A 13000-nucleotide genomic window follows, 5' to 3' on the forward strand; every position below is an offset into this window, starting at 1 on the left:
TGGTGAGGATGAACATTGTTTGCCTTCCAGTTTGTATTTTGTCCTATCTGTTTATGCTCTCTCTACACTCTTCTGAAATATATGGACAGAAGTATCAGGCCACACTTCATCTTTGAATTTGGGTGTTTCAATTCAATTCAATTCAATTCAATTCAATTCAATTCAATTTTATTTATATAGCACCAAATCACAACAAAAGTCGCCTCAAGGCGCTTCATAGATACAGAGAAAAACCCAACAATCATATGACCCCCTATGAGCAAGCACTTTGGCAACAGTGGGAAGGAAAAACTCCCTTTTAACAGGAAGAAACCTCCAGCAGAACCAGGCACAGGGAGGGGCGGCCATCTGCTGCGACCGGTTGGGGTGAGAGAAGGAAGACAGGATAAAAGACATGCTGTGGAAGAGAGACAGAGGTTAATAACAGATATGATTCAATGCAGAGAGGTCTGTTAATATATAGAGAGCGAGAAAGGTGACTGGAAAGGAAAAACTCAATGCATCATGGGAATCCCCCGGCAGCCTACATCTATTGCAGCATAACTAAGGGAGGATTCAGGGTCACCTGGTCCAGCCCTAACTATATGCTTTAGCAAAAAGGAAAGTTTTAAGCCTAATCTTAAAAGTAGAGATAGTGTCTGTCTCCCGAATCCAAACTGGAAGCTGGTTCCACAGAAGAGGGGCCTGAAAACTGAAGGCTCTCCCTCCCATTCTACTTTTAAATACTCTAGGAACAACAAGTAGGCCTGCAGAGCGGGAGCAAAGTGCTCTAATAGGGTGATATGGTACTACAAGGTCATTAAGATAAGATGGGGCCTGATTATTTAAGACCTTGTATGTGAGGAGCAGGATTTTGAATTCAATTCTGGATTTAACAGGAAGCCAATGAAGGGAAGCCAAAACAGGAGAAATATGCTCTCTCTTTCTAGTCCCTGTCAGTACTCTTGCTGCAGCATTTTGGATTAGCTGAAGGCTTTTCAGTGAGTTTTTTGGACATCCTGATAATAATGAATTGCAGTAGTCCAGCCTGGAAGTAATAAATGCATGAACTAGTTTTTCAGCGTCACTCTGAGACAGGATATTTCTAATTTTAGAGATGTTGCGCAAATGGAAGAACGCAGTCTTACATATTTGTTTAATATGTGCGTTGAAGGACATATCCTGGTCAAAAATGACTCCAAGGTTCCTCACAGTGTTACTGGAGGCCAAGGTAATGCCATCCAGAGTAAGAATCTGGTTAGATACCATATTTCTAAGCTTTTCAGCGCCGAGTACAATGACCTCAGTTTTATCTGAGTTAAGAAGCAGAAAGTTAGTGGCCATCCAAGTCTTTATGTCTTTAAGACATTCCTGCAGTTTAACTAATTGGTGTGTGTTATCTGGCTTCATGGACAGATAGAGCTGGGTGTCATCTGCATAGCAGTGAAAATGTATGCTATGTCTTCTAATGATGCTGCCTAAGGGAAGCATGTATAATGTAAACAGAATTGGTCCTAGCACTGAACCCTGTGGAACTCCATAATTAACCTCAGCATGTGAAGAGGACTCTCCATTTACATGCACAAATTGGAGTCTATTAGATAGATATGATACAAACCACTGCAGTGCAGTACCTGTAATACCTACAGCATGTTCTAATCGCTCTAATAAGATATTATGGTCAACAGTATCGAATGCTGCACTAAGGTCAAGAAGGACAAGCACAGAGATGAGTCCACTTTCAGAGGCCATAAGAAGATCATTTGTAACCTTCACTAAAGCTGTTTCTGTGCTGTGATGAACTCTGAAACCTGACTGAAACTCTTCAAATAAACCATTGCTCTGCAGATGATCTGTTAGCTGTTTGACAACTACTCTTTCAAGGATTTTTGATATGAAAGGAAGGTTGGAGATTGGCCTATAATTAGCTAAGACTGCTGGGTCTAGAGATGCTTTTTGAGTAAAGGTTTAACTGCAGCCACCTTAAAGGCCTGTGGTACATAGCCAATTATTAGAGATAGGTTGATCATATATAAGATCGAAGAATTAATCAATGGCAGGACTTCTTTGAGCAGTTTTGTAGGAATGGGGTCTAAAAGACACGTTGATGGTTTGGAGGAAGTAATCATTGAAGTTAACTCAGAAAGATCGATTGGAGAAAAAGAGTCTAATTTAACATCAATGGTACTAAGAGTAGCTGTAGATAATTTTACATCTGTGGGATAATTATTGGTAAATTTTTTCTCTAATGATAAAAATTTTATTTGTGAAGAAGTTCATGAAGTCATCACTAGTTAACGTTAAAGGGATGGTTGGCTCAAAAGAGCTCTGACTTTTTGTCAGCCTGGCTACAGTGCTGAAGAGAAACCTGGGGTTGTTCTTATTTTCTTCAATCAGTGATGAGTAGTAAGCTGTTCTGGCTTTGCGGAGGGCTTTCTTATAAAGCAACAAACTATTTCTCCAGGCTAAATGATGATCCTCTAAATTTGTGACACGCCATTTCCTCTCCAGATTACGAGTCATCTGCTTTAGGGTACGTGTTTGAGAATTATACCACGGGGTCAGGTACTTCTGATTAGAGACCTTAGTTTTCACTGGAGCTACAGTATCCAGAGTCGTACGTAGTGAGGAGGTGAAATTATTAACAAGATAATCGACCTCTGTTGGGGTAACGTTGAGATAGCTGCTCTGCTCTATGTTGGTATAGGGCATTGACGATGATAACAGTGGCTGGATTATATTCTTAAACTTAGTTACAGCGCTTTCAGAAAGACATCTACTTTGATAAAGTCCACTCTCCACTCCTGCGTAATCAATTATTGTAAATGTAAATGTTATCAAGAAATGATCAGACAGGAGAGGGTTTTCAGGAAACACTGTTAAATGTTCAGTTTCTATGCCATATGTTAAAACAAGATCTAGAGTGTGATTAAAGTGGTGGGTGGGTTCAGACTCATTGCAACAGGTGTAAAAAAACAACAACACATAGCTATACATTCTGCCTTTGTAAACATTTGTGAAAGAATAGTTTGTTTTAAAGAACTCACCAAGCATGTTCCTGTAATAGGTGGACACAGAGGCTGAGTTTCTCAGAGGTAGAGATGGTCACAGATTTCCCAACCTGCAAAAGCTGCATCTATAAATTGTACAAACAATTTCAGAAAAATGTTCCTCAATGTACGATTGTGAAACTCACTGGGCTCAGGAACACTTCCAGAAATTACTGTCTATGAACAGAGTTCAGCAAGTGTCATTAAAAACTAAAGCCTTTCTAGTGGCATTTGGCAACCCAATAGTTAGTGTCCATGCCAGTGACACTGGCATGGACACTTTATTAGCATCTACTTGACCATAAAGTAGATGCTAATAAATGACCTTCCAATATTAAGTCAAAAATGTATTAACCTGATAGTTTTCTAGAGGAAACAAAAATGTTAGCCTCACAGTAGCACTAAAAAAAAATCTATTAGATCACCAAGGCTAGTGGGATTCATCAGTGGTCCTGCTTGTTGCTACCAAGTTACAAGGGGAGCCATCCGATGATTAAATTACTTAAATACAGACCCAAATATTGGGCTGAATTACTGCGTAGTGGCCTCATTTGTTTGTTTTTTATTCTTTCAGTAAAATTGATAACATGTTTTCAGAGAAAATACAATTTTCCAATTGCAATCATAACTAGTGACAATACTACTAATTGTTAATTATTAAGTGTCCTGGATGTGCTCCGTCTCCATCCTTCTACTCACAAAGTTCATATTTTGAGGAAGTTCACATGCCTTAATCGTAACACAGAAACGTGTTTCCTTCTGTTCTCTCCTTCACTTCATGCATTCATCATTAATGCGTGACATAAGTACTTTCAAGCAAGTACTGAGAACGGTTGCCATGGCTACAATATCATCCTGTAGGCTTGGCCTAGGTTTTCCATTCTCCTTCTCTGGCAAGATGAAAATTCACAGGTCCAAACTGTCGAAGGCAGCTTTTTATGACTTCAAAGCCAGACAGAATCCACAGGAGCCTTGAGACCTTTGTCAGATGGCACTGCGCTGCATCCTTCAAGCCCCGTTGATATTCACAATTTCCTTCTCAGACCCTAAAAACAATGAATCGTGACGCCTCATTTTAAAAATAGTATTTCTCTCATCTTACTCCTGAGCTAAGGCACACGAAGCCATTACGCCGAGAAAGGACAACTCTCCCCTAATTTAGTATTTGGTGTTGTTCACTAAAGTGAGTATAGTCTCAGTGACAGGAGTTGCAACAGCTTTGCTTTTCTTTTATGTGTTCACTCATGTGAATCTCAAACCCAGCGCCTTATTCAGACAAAGCCCAAGAAATACAGGCTATTTTTATTCTGACTGCAAGGTGCCTGGCTTTGGTTCACATGAAGACATCAATTGATCTGACACAGCTTGATGACCTATGTTTGTGCTTTGCTCACTATGACGGCGTCTTTATTTTTCCAGGTCATGGCTTCAAGTTCGGACCAATCATTGGCAAGCTTCTGTGTGAACTCAGCCTGGGAGAAGTGCCCTCCTATGACCTTTCACCTTTCCACATAAGACGCTTCCAGTCAAAGACGAACTCAGCCTTATAGATCTGCAACACAGCGAGTGCTTTATAATAATAACAGCTAAATTATAATTTTAGTAAATTCATTTAATCACTACGTTTAAATTCTATGATTGTAGTGTTTTGACACTAGGTGTAATCAAATGCTTTCAAGCATAATGAATATGTGTGCTGTTATCCATGTAACTAGGCCATAGATTTTCTCATGATCTGATTTCTAACTAATATTTTGTGATTTCCATAATTACTATACAAACATTATAGATGGGCTCTATCAATCCTCTGATCTGAAGCTCCTGAGTTGATTTGCACAAAGAAGTGCTTGTAGAAAGTTTACGAGATGTGATGAAGCTCATGTCTACGGTAGCATTAGTGCGCACGTGTAATTCTGTCTGTAAACACGATAGCATGGAAAGTTTTGAATGACTTCTGATAAAACTTTCGCTCATTTCCAGGCCAGTTCTTTTGTCTGACCATTTTCAGAGGATTTGTTTGTTTCTTACGCTACTAACAGACCTAAATGTGAATCAAGCAAAAAAGGCACCTGACTCATGACAGAAATCAGGGTTGTGTCTGCATATAACAGACAACTTGACAAAGAACCCATTTGAAATTGTGTATTTAGGCACTTATCAGCAGTCTGTCACAAAAACACTGTTCCCATTTCTTTAGTTGAATCCACAAGAAAAATGTCAGAACTGTTTGACAGGCTTAAATATGTTCTTTTTTACTAAAGAGTTGTTAGCTAAAAACATGGCACATCTTTGCATGGTGTGCAAGATATCCCAAAAGGTTTGAGGAAACTTGACAAACTGAGGACAAAAGATGCGGCAGGCCTAAAACACTATGGCAGATGATTGGTGAAAGTCATGTTCCTAATGAATGGGGGGAAATCCAGCAAAGACCTGACACAGGACCTGAGGGTGTTGTGAAAAATAAAATTGAGTGTTGAAGCCAAACTGTTTTTTCTGAGATTTATTAAAAGAAACCTTTGCAAAGGAGTCAGCACAGACAGTCTTCACACTAGCACTGACAAAGAAACAAACTGGGAGAAGAGGCCCAGTTCAAATGGAGGGAGTCAGTAGTAAGGTAAGTAACAGTGAGTGAGCCATCTGTAAAACACAGTGGAGGCTCTGGCATGGTTGCATTTTAGCCATTGTTTTTGGTGATCTTACAGAAAAGTATTTGAAGTCATTGGATCTACTGTCCAATGTGGTTTGGAAAGCATCTGATTGGGAATAACTTCATTTTTCAGCTTGACAGTGATCCAAACACAGTACAAAAGGTTCTTGTTACTTAAAACATTGGATAAAGAGCGAGGGGGGGGAAACTGTGTTCCTGATAGCTCTGATTCTGTCAGTCGGTTGGTATGAAGAGCTCAGCTGGAGCTGAGGTGGGGGACACATTTTGGCCGTCCAATCAAGTTGCTGACATCCAGTGACCACCCACCCACACCTTATCTGACTTACAAGAGTTAACAAACACAAAGGTTAAACTTTAAAATCATTTCATTACATTCACTTTGTTATTCTTAACACAGAGAATTCACATTGAAACATTCAGTCAGACATGGATAGAATTCACTGCTTCAGTTATATTTATCTTTAGCACATTTTCACACGAACATTTTTTGGGACATAATCCCATCTTAATTTAAATAAAGAGGAATACTTTTTTACCTTTTACAACTGTTTGTCAGTCATCTTTTTAAATGTATTTTATGAAACATCTTTTATTAAATCATTCATTCTGTAAGACTAGTGGCTACAGTGTGTCACGCTCACCCCCATCCTGCACCACACACACCAGGGTCAGACTCTGTAAAGGTTTTCACTGAGGCCTGTTATCACTGTTGTTTTATTTTCTGGTCAAACAACACAACGCAACACTGTAATCCCACATTGTTGAGCTATTGTAAATTCAACAATTAATGACATATTCATTATATGTATGCGTGTATGGATGGGTGGATGATGCATCAGTGACCCACCCTCCCTGGATTTCCATCATTTTATCAACTAAATGGTTTTAAAAAGATATCAGCCACTGAGCAATCTGTCTGTGTGAAGCTAGCTGCGTGCTTAGAGCTGCGTGCTTAGGCTATGGAGGTGGACTATTGCCCAGCTCCATTTCCCCATCTACCAGTAAACATTTTAATCACTAATCAGAGGCCCTGTTACAATGGATGCCATCCAAGGCCATCAGTGGGAATGGGAAAATTATGCAGTGAAACGACAGAGATCACCGAGCCATTTGCTCCCTTGCCTCTAAGTGACTGCAAATGGGAGCAAAGAGACATTATACAAATGCAAGAATTAGAATTACATTAAACATTCAAATGCAAATATTTAACTACAAATGATCATCAACTGAAACATTGCTTACAGAACAATATCTAGCTCGTAAAATTACATCTTACTGTTGTATATGAAGAGTATTCATGGCTCGACCATTAGATACCCTAATATAACTCTGGCACCTTTTAAGGTCCTGAATAAGTAATGCCTCGTGGTTCACCTATGGCATTACTTATTGTCCACAGCCTTGTGTGTCAGTATAACTACCAATAATGATTCATATAAGCAAGCAAAAACTTAAAGCTGTGTAATTTTATCAGCAACTCTACAGAAGATTTTACCATTCATCCTGTAAATATTTTTAGTGATGAAAGCATTGATATACACAATGAACAGTACCTACGCAGCAAGGAAAGTGCTTTGTTCTGTTTTCTGTCCAGTTGTCCTGTATGCAGGGTAAAAGTGAAGAAAAGGGATCAAGTCATCAGAAATATTCATGATATACTAAACTGAAGAAGCTTCTTGGATGAGAGGTGAAACGTCTTCAAGTAACTTAAAGAAGTCCAGACGCTTTTCTTTGCAAGCTCCTTTGACTACGATGACCTGGATGACTGAGAACCTTCACAGACATGATATACTAAAAAACACACAATTTATCTTCTAAAAATAACTTTTGAATTATTTAAATGTAATTATTAAGTCCCATGTACTAACAACCAACCAGAGCAGATACTGCTCTGTTTTTTATTTTGAGGGCCAAAATATGCTCTAATATAGATGAAAATCTGCATCTCTTGATGGGTTTCAAACAGGGAGGGTAAAAATGGCACCACAGCTCCACTGTTCCACCATCTGGCACAAATGTGTAACACCCCAAACCCCAAAACAATAACCAAACTGAAAAGGACCTCTGCCATTTTGATTTTAAAAAGACTTTATTGTGATTTTCAGACAGCGTACTTCTTTAGATTTCTTCTAGGGATCAAAAGGAAAACTTCATGTTTGGTCTGTCTCAGCTACAGACTTTGGTGACGCTAGTGCAAAGTGTAAAGCTGTTGACTTTTCATTGTGGGGCATGTTCAATCAGTTACCATAACGCTGTAATTTTCTGTCATTCACATATACATTGTTCAATCTTGCCAAACCTCTGATGAATAATAACGTCCAACGTGTGACAACAGTCACAATATATACCAAGACTATAAGCCAATAGAAATATTTGGAGTGTAACCTGGTAGAAACATGCAGTGTCATGTTTCATGCTTTTGTGTACTACTCCTCACAGGTTGACTGGATTCATCTTAAACATGGTCTGAACTTTTGACCCTGATGCTTTTTATGAAAACATCCTGTTGGCATGGCAACTCACCAAGAAACAGGAAGTATTTAAGGGGACAAAAAAGTTTAAAAGTGAGAAACTTGGCACACACCTCCAAAGTGATGAAGGCTTTTGTGTTGTTTTGGTCTTATTAGTGTCTGTGCTGACACCCAATAATATGTACCAATGAAGCAACAACAGTGTTACATTTGAACTAGATGTGCGAAATTTGACTTTTGGCGTTCTTTAATATCTCAAGATGTACAAAAATGTCTCCTGGAGTGACATTCAAGAGCATGTCAGCTATTTTGACTTAATAGATGAGTTTTCAATATTTTTTTGCAGATATGGGCTTCCTGACTTATTTTTCACTCATTAATATGTTTAAAATGTTAACTTTGTTAATATCAACCAGAATGTAGAGGACCAGACAGAAGTACCATTTCTTTAAAAAACGATTTCCCAGAAGGGAGTGAGCCAACAGAACTCAGTTTCCACTCATTGCTGTGAGACTGGAAAGCTAGAAGAGACATGCAGACACTGAGCCACTGAGAGTGACAGCAGAAGTATTTTCCACTTGGCCAAGCTTACTGCAAGTGTCACGTCAGTTTGTCTCTCTCACTGTGGTGAGAAGATGCTGTCATGATGGTTTCAGGCCAATGCAAGCGTAAGTGATCATAACTGATATTTCTGCAAAATGCAAAGAGAGTAGTTGTGATGATGAATATTTACAGGCCAACCTGACGGAGTGTTTTCAGCAAGACATCTACACAGTTACATATACATATACAGTTAAATAAGAAATCCCGGAGAGACAATGGACCCAGCTATCACTATGAATGCACTTTGCAATGCAGCATATGCATAAAAGACTTGTAAATTGGATAGATCGCATAGGAGATAGCTGAGCTCCATCAAGTGTGTTAGTTCAAGGAAACCATGTTTGCTTTGTCTCAGAGGTTAAAGCAGCTGCATTTAATAGGACAGGGTTCAATGCTCTATCCCAACATGACAGCAATTGCTAACAAAATTATGACCTTCAAGAACTTTAACCCCACAAGGGGTTAAATACCTGGGACAGCTGCCTTCTTGTGAAGCACTCAAGACTTTTAAAATGGACTGGTTCTTATGGAGTACTTCTCTACTTGAGCACTTTATACAACATGCCTCATTCACCTGTTCATGCAAGCACCTCTTTCTACTCTGATTTATATTTAGCATTCACAACCCAATTACCACATCACAGAGCAACTTGGTTTTCAGTGTCTTGCCCAAGGATACTTTGGCATGCAGACAAGAATCAAACCACCAACCTTCTGATTAGTTAGAGGATGTGCTCTACTGCCTGAGCTGCAGCCATCCCATGGGCCGCTCTAAAGCGCTGAATCCTAGCATGGTACAGGAGGACACTGTTGTTGCAACAAGTCTGTTTGTGAAATGTTTTCTGAGGATTGGGATCGACTGATCTCTGCGAGTATTAGGGCCACATTAAAAAAATATTATTGATCATTTTGAGAATAAAGTCAAAATTTCGAGATTATGGTCAAAAATCTATTTTTAGAAAAAAAAAGTCAAAATGTGAAATTATTGTTGTTTTAAGACAAACTGTCACAGTTACTATACCGTCTGAGTCAGTGAAATCGTACTTTAGAATCGGTTTTAGTAGCAAGGAAGGAAATTGTTTCTCTTTTAGTATATAAGCTCAGTGTGGTTCTTGATATAGCACATTGAAAAGATGGTGAAACACAAACCTGGAAGAGTGGATTTGTACATAATGAAATGGTTACACCCTCGTGCAATAGAGAGGATGTATGTTGCATCACAAGATGACTGATCAGGGTTTGTTTTTTTTCCATGCATAAACCACGATGCCTCTGTTTTTACAGCTGAAATCTGATTCTCTTCCTTGGCTCCCTGTTAAATCCATAATCGAATTTAAAGTCCTGCTTCTCACACTCAAAGTGTTGAATGATCAGGCCCCAATCTTATCTTTATGACCTTATAGTACCATATCATCCCATTAGAGCACTTTGCTGTCAGACTGTGGGCTTACTTGCAGAGTATTTAAAAGTAAAATGGGAGGCAGAGACTTCAGCTTTCAGGCCCCTCTTCTACTTTCCCTTTTGCAGCATATAGTTAGGGTTAGATCAGGTGACCCTGAATCCTCCTTTATCCATCCATCCATCCATCTTCATCCGCTTTATCCGGGGCCGGGTCGCGGGGGCAGCAGCCTAAGCAAAGAGGCCCAGACCTCCCTCTCCCCAGCCACCTCCTCCAGCTCAACCGGGGGAACACCAAGGCGTTCCCAGGCCAGCCGAGAGATATAATCTCTCCAGCGTGTCCTGGGTCTGCCCCGGGGCCTCCTCCCGGTGGGACATGCCTAGAACACCTCACCCAGGAGGCGCCCAGGGGGCATCCTTGTCAGATGCCCAAACCACCTCAACTGGCTCCTTTCGATGTGGAGCAGCAGCGGCTCTACTCTGAGCCCCTCCCGGATGGCCGAACTTCTCACCCTATCTCTAAGGGAGAGGCCAGCCACCCTTCGGAGGAAGCTCATTTCCGCCGCTTGTATCCGCGATCTCGTTCTTTCGGTCACTACCCACAGCTCGTGGCCATAGGTGAGGGTAGGGACGTAGATCGACCGGTGAATTGAGAGCTTCGCTTTTACACTCAGCTCCCTCTTCACCACGACGGACCGGTGCAGCGTCTGCATTACTGCAGCTGCAGCCCCAATCCGTCTGTCGATCTCCGGCTCCCTTCTCCCATCACTCGCGAACAAGACCCCGAGATACTTGAACTCCTCCACTTGGGGCAGGAACTCATCCCCGACCCGGAGTGGGCACTCCACCCTTTTCCGGCTGAGAACCATGGCCTCAGATTTGGAGGTGCTGATCCTCATTCCTGCTGCTTCACACTCGGCTGCGAACCGCTCCAGTGCGAGCTGGAGGCCCTCACCCGATGAAGCCAACAGAACCACATCATCCGCAAAAATCAGAGATGAGATTCTGAGGCCACCAAAGCGAAAGCCCTCCGCCACTTGGCTGCGCCTAGAAATCCTGTCCATAAAAATTATGAACAGAACCGGTGACAAAGGGCAGCCCTGGCGGAGCCCATCACCCACCGGGAACGAGTCCGACTTATTGCCGGCAATGCGAACCAAGCTCTTGCAACGGTTGTATAGGGATCGAATGGCCCGTAGCAATGGGCCAGACACCCCATACTCCCGCAACACCTCCCACAGGACACCCCGAGGGACACGGTCGAATGCCTTCTCCAAGTCCACAAAACACATGTAAACTGGTTGGGCAAACTCCCATGCACCCTCAAGTATCCTCGAGAGGATGAAGAGCTGGTCCAGTGTTCCGCGACAAGGACGAAAACCGCATTGTTCCTCCTGTATCCGAGGTTCGACTAGCGGACGAACTCTCCTTTCCAGCACCCTGGCATAGACTTTCCTGGGGAGGCTGAGGAGTGTGATCCCCCTGTAGTCGGAACACACCCTCTGGTCCCCCTTCTTAAAGATGGGGACCACCACCCCGGTCTGCCAGTCCACGGGTACTGCCCCTGATCTCCACGCAACATTGCAGAGGCGTGTCAACCAGGACAGCCCTACAACGTCCAGAGCCTTCAGGAACTCGGGGCGGACCTCATCAACACCAGGGGCTCTGCCACCAAGGAGTTGTTTAACTGCCTCAGTGACCTTGCCCCCGGAAATTGGCGGGTCGTTCCCCTCATCCCCAGACTCTGCTTCCTCCTCGGAAGATGCGTCAGTGGGATTAAGGAGGTCCTCGAAGTATTCCTTCCACCGCCTGACAATTTTCTCAGTCGACGTCAGCAGCGCTCCGCCAGCACTATACACAGTGCAGGTAGAGCACCGCTTTCCCCTCCTGAGACGCCTGACGGCTTGCCAGAACCTCTTCGAGGCAGTCCGAAAGTCTTTTTCCATGGCCTCTCCGAACTCCTCCCACACCCGAGTTTTTGCTTCAGCCACTGCCCGAGCCGCATTCCGCTTGGCCTGTCGATACCTGTCGGCTGCCTCCGGAGTCCCACAGGCTAACCAAGCCCGATAGGACTCCTTCTTCAGCCTGGTGGCTCCCTTCACCTCTGGTGTCCACCATTTGGTTCGGGGATTACCACCACGGCAGGCACCAACCACCTTGCGGCCGCAACTCAATGCAGCAGCTTCGGCAATGGAGACGCTGAACATGGTCCATTCGGACTCAATGTCCCCCACCTCCCTCGGAATGCTGTTGAAGCTCTGCCGGAGGTGTGCGTTGAAGATCTCGCGGACTGGGGCCTCTGCTAGTCGTTCCCAGCACACCCTCACTACGTGTTTAGGTGCACCAGGTCTGTCCAGCGTCCTCCCCCGCCACCTGATCCAACTCACCGCCAGGTGGTGATCAGTTGACAGCTCAGCCCTTCTCTTTACCCGAGTGTCCAGAACATATGGTCGCAGGTCTGGTGATACGATTACAAAATCGATCATCGACCTACGGCCTAGAGCGTCCTGGTGCCACGTGCACTTATGGACGCTCTTATGTTTGAACAAGGTGTTCGTTATGGCCAAACTGTGATTAGCACAGAAGTCCAATAACAAAGCACCGCTCGGGTTCAGATCAGGGAGGCCGTTCCTCCCAATCACGCCCCTCCAGGTCTCGCTGTCGTTACCCATGTGAGCATTGAAGTCCCCCAGCAGGACAACAGAGTCTCCAGGTGGAGCACCTTCCAGCACCCCCCCCAGGGACTCTAAGAAGGCTGGGTACTCCGAACTGCCACTCGGCGCATAAGCGCAGATGACAGTCAGGACCCGTTCCCCGACCCTTAGGCGCAG

The 13000-nt window shown here is 43.0% G+C and overlaps 1 protein-coding gene across 1 annotated transcript in view; it reads left to right on the top strand.

Moving 5' to 3' along the window:
• The window catches only part of pipox (pipecolic acid oxidase), a 34874-nt gene extending 29871 nt beyond the window's left edge, over positions 1-5003 (top strand). Inside the window, exon 8 of the mRNA XM_087841587.1 lies at positions 4449-5003. Within this exon, the coding sequence (XP_087697713.1) occupies positions 4449-4579 (131 nt within the window). The 3' untranslated portion in view covers positions 4580-5003. The remainder of the gene's footprint in view (positions 1-4448) is intronic.
• Positions 5004-13000: the final 7997 nt, after the last annotated feature.

The sequence above is a fragment of the Neolamprologus brichardi genome, chromosome 1 (assembly GCF_056152115.1).
Source record: "Neolamprologus brichardi isolate AB-2024 chromosome 1, ASM5615211v1, whole genome shotgun sequence".
Lineage (NCBI taxonomy): Eukaryota > Metazoa > Chordata > Actinopteri > Cichliformes > Cichlidae > Neolamprologus > Neolamprologus brichardi.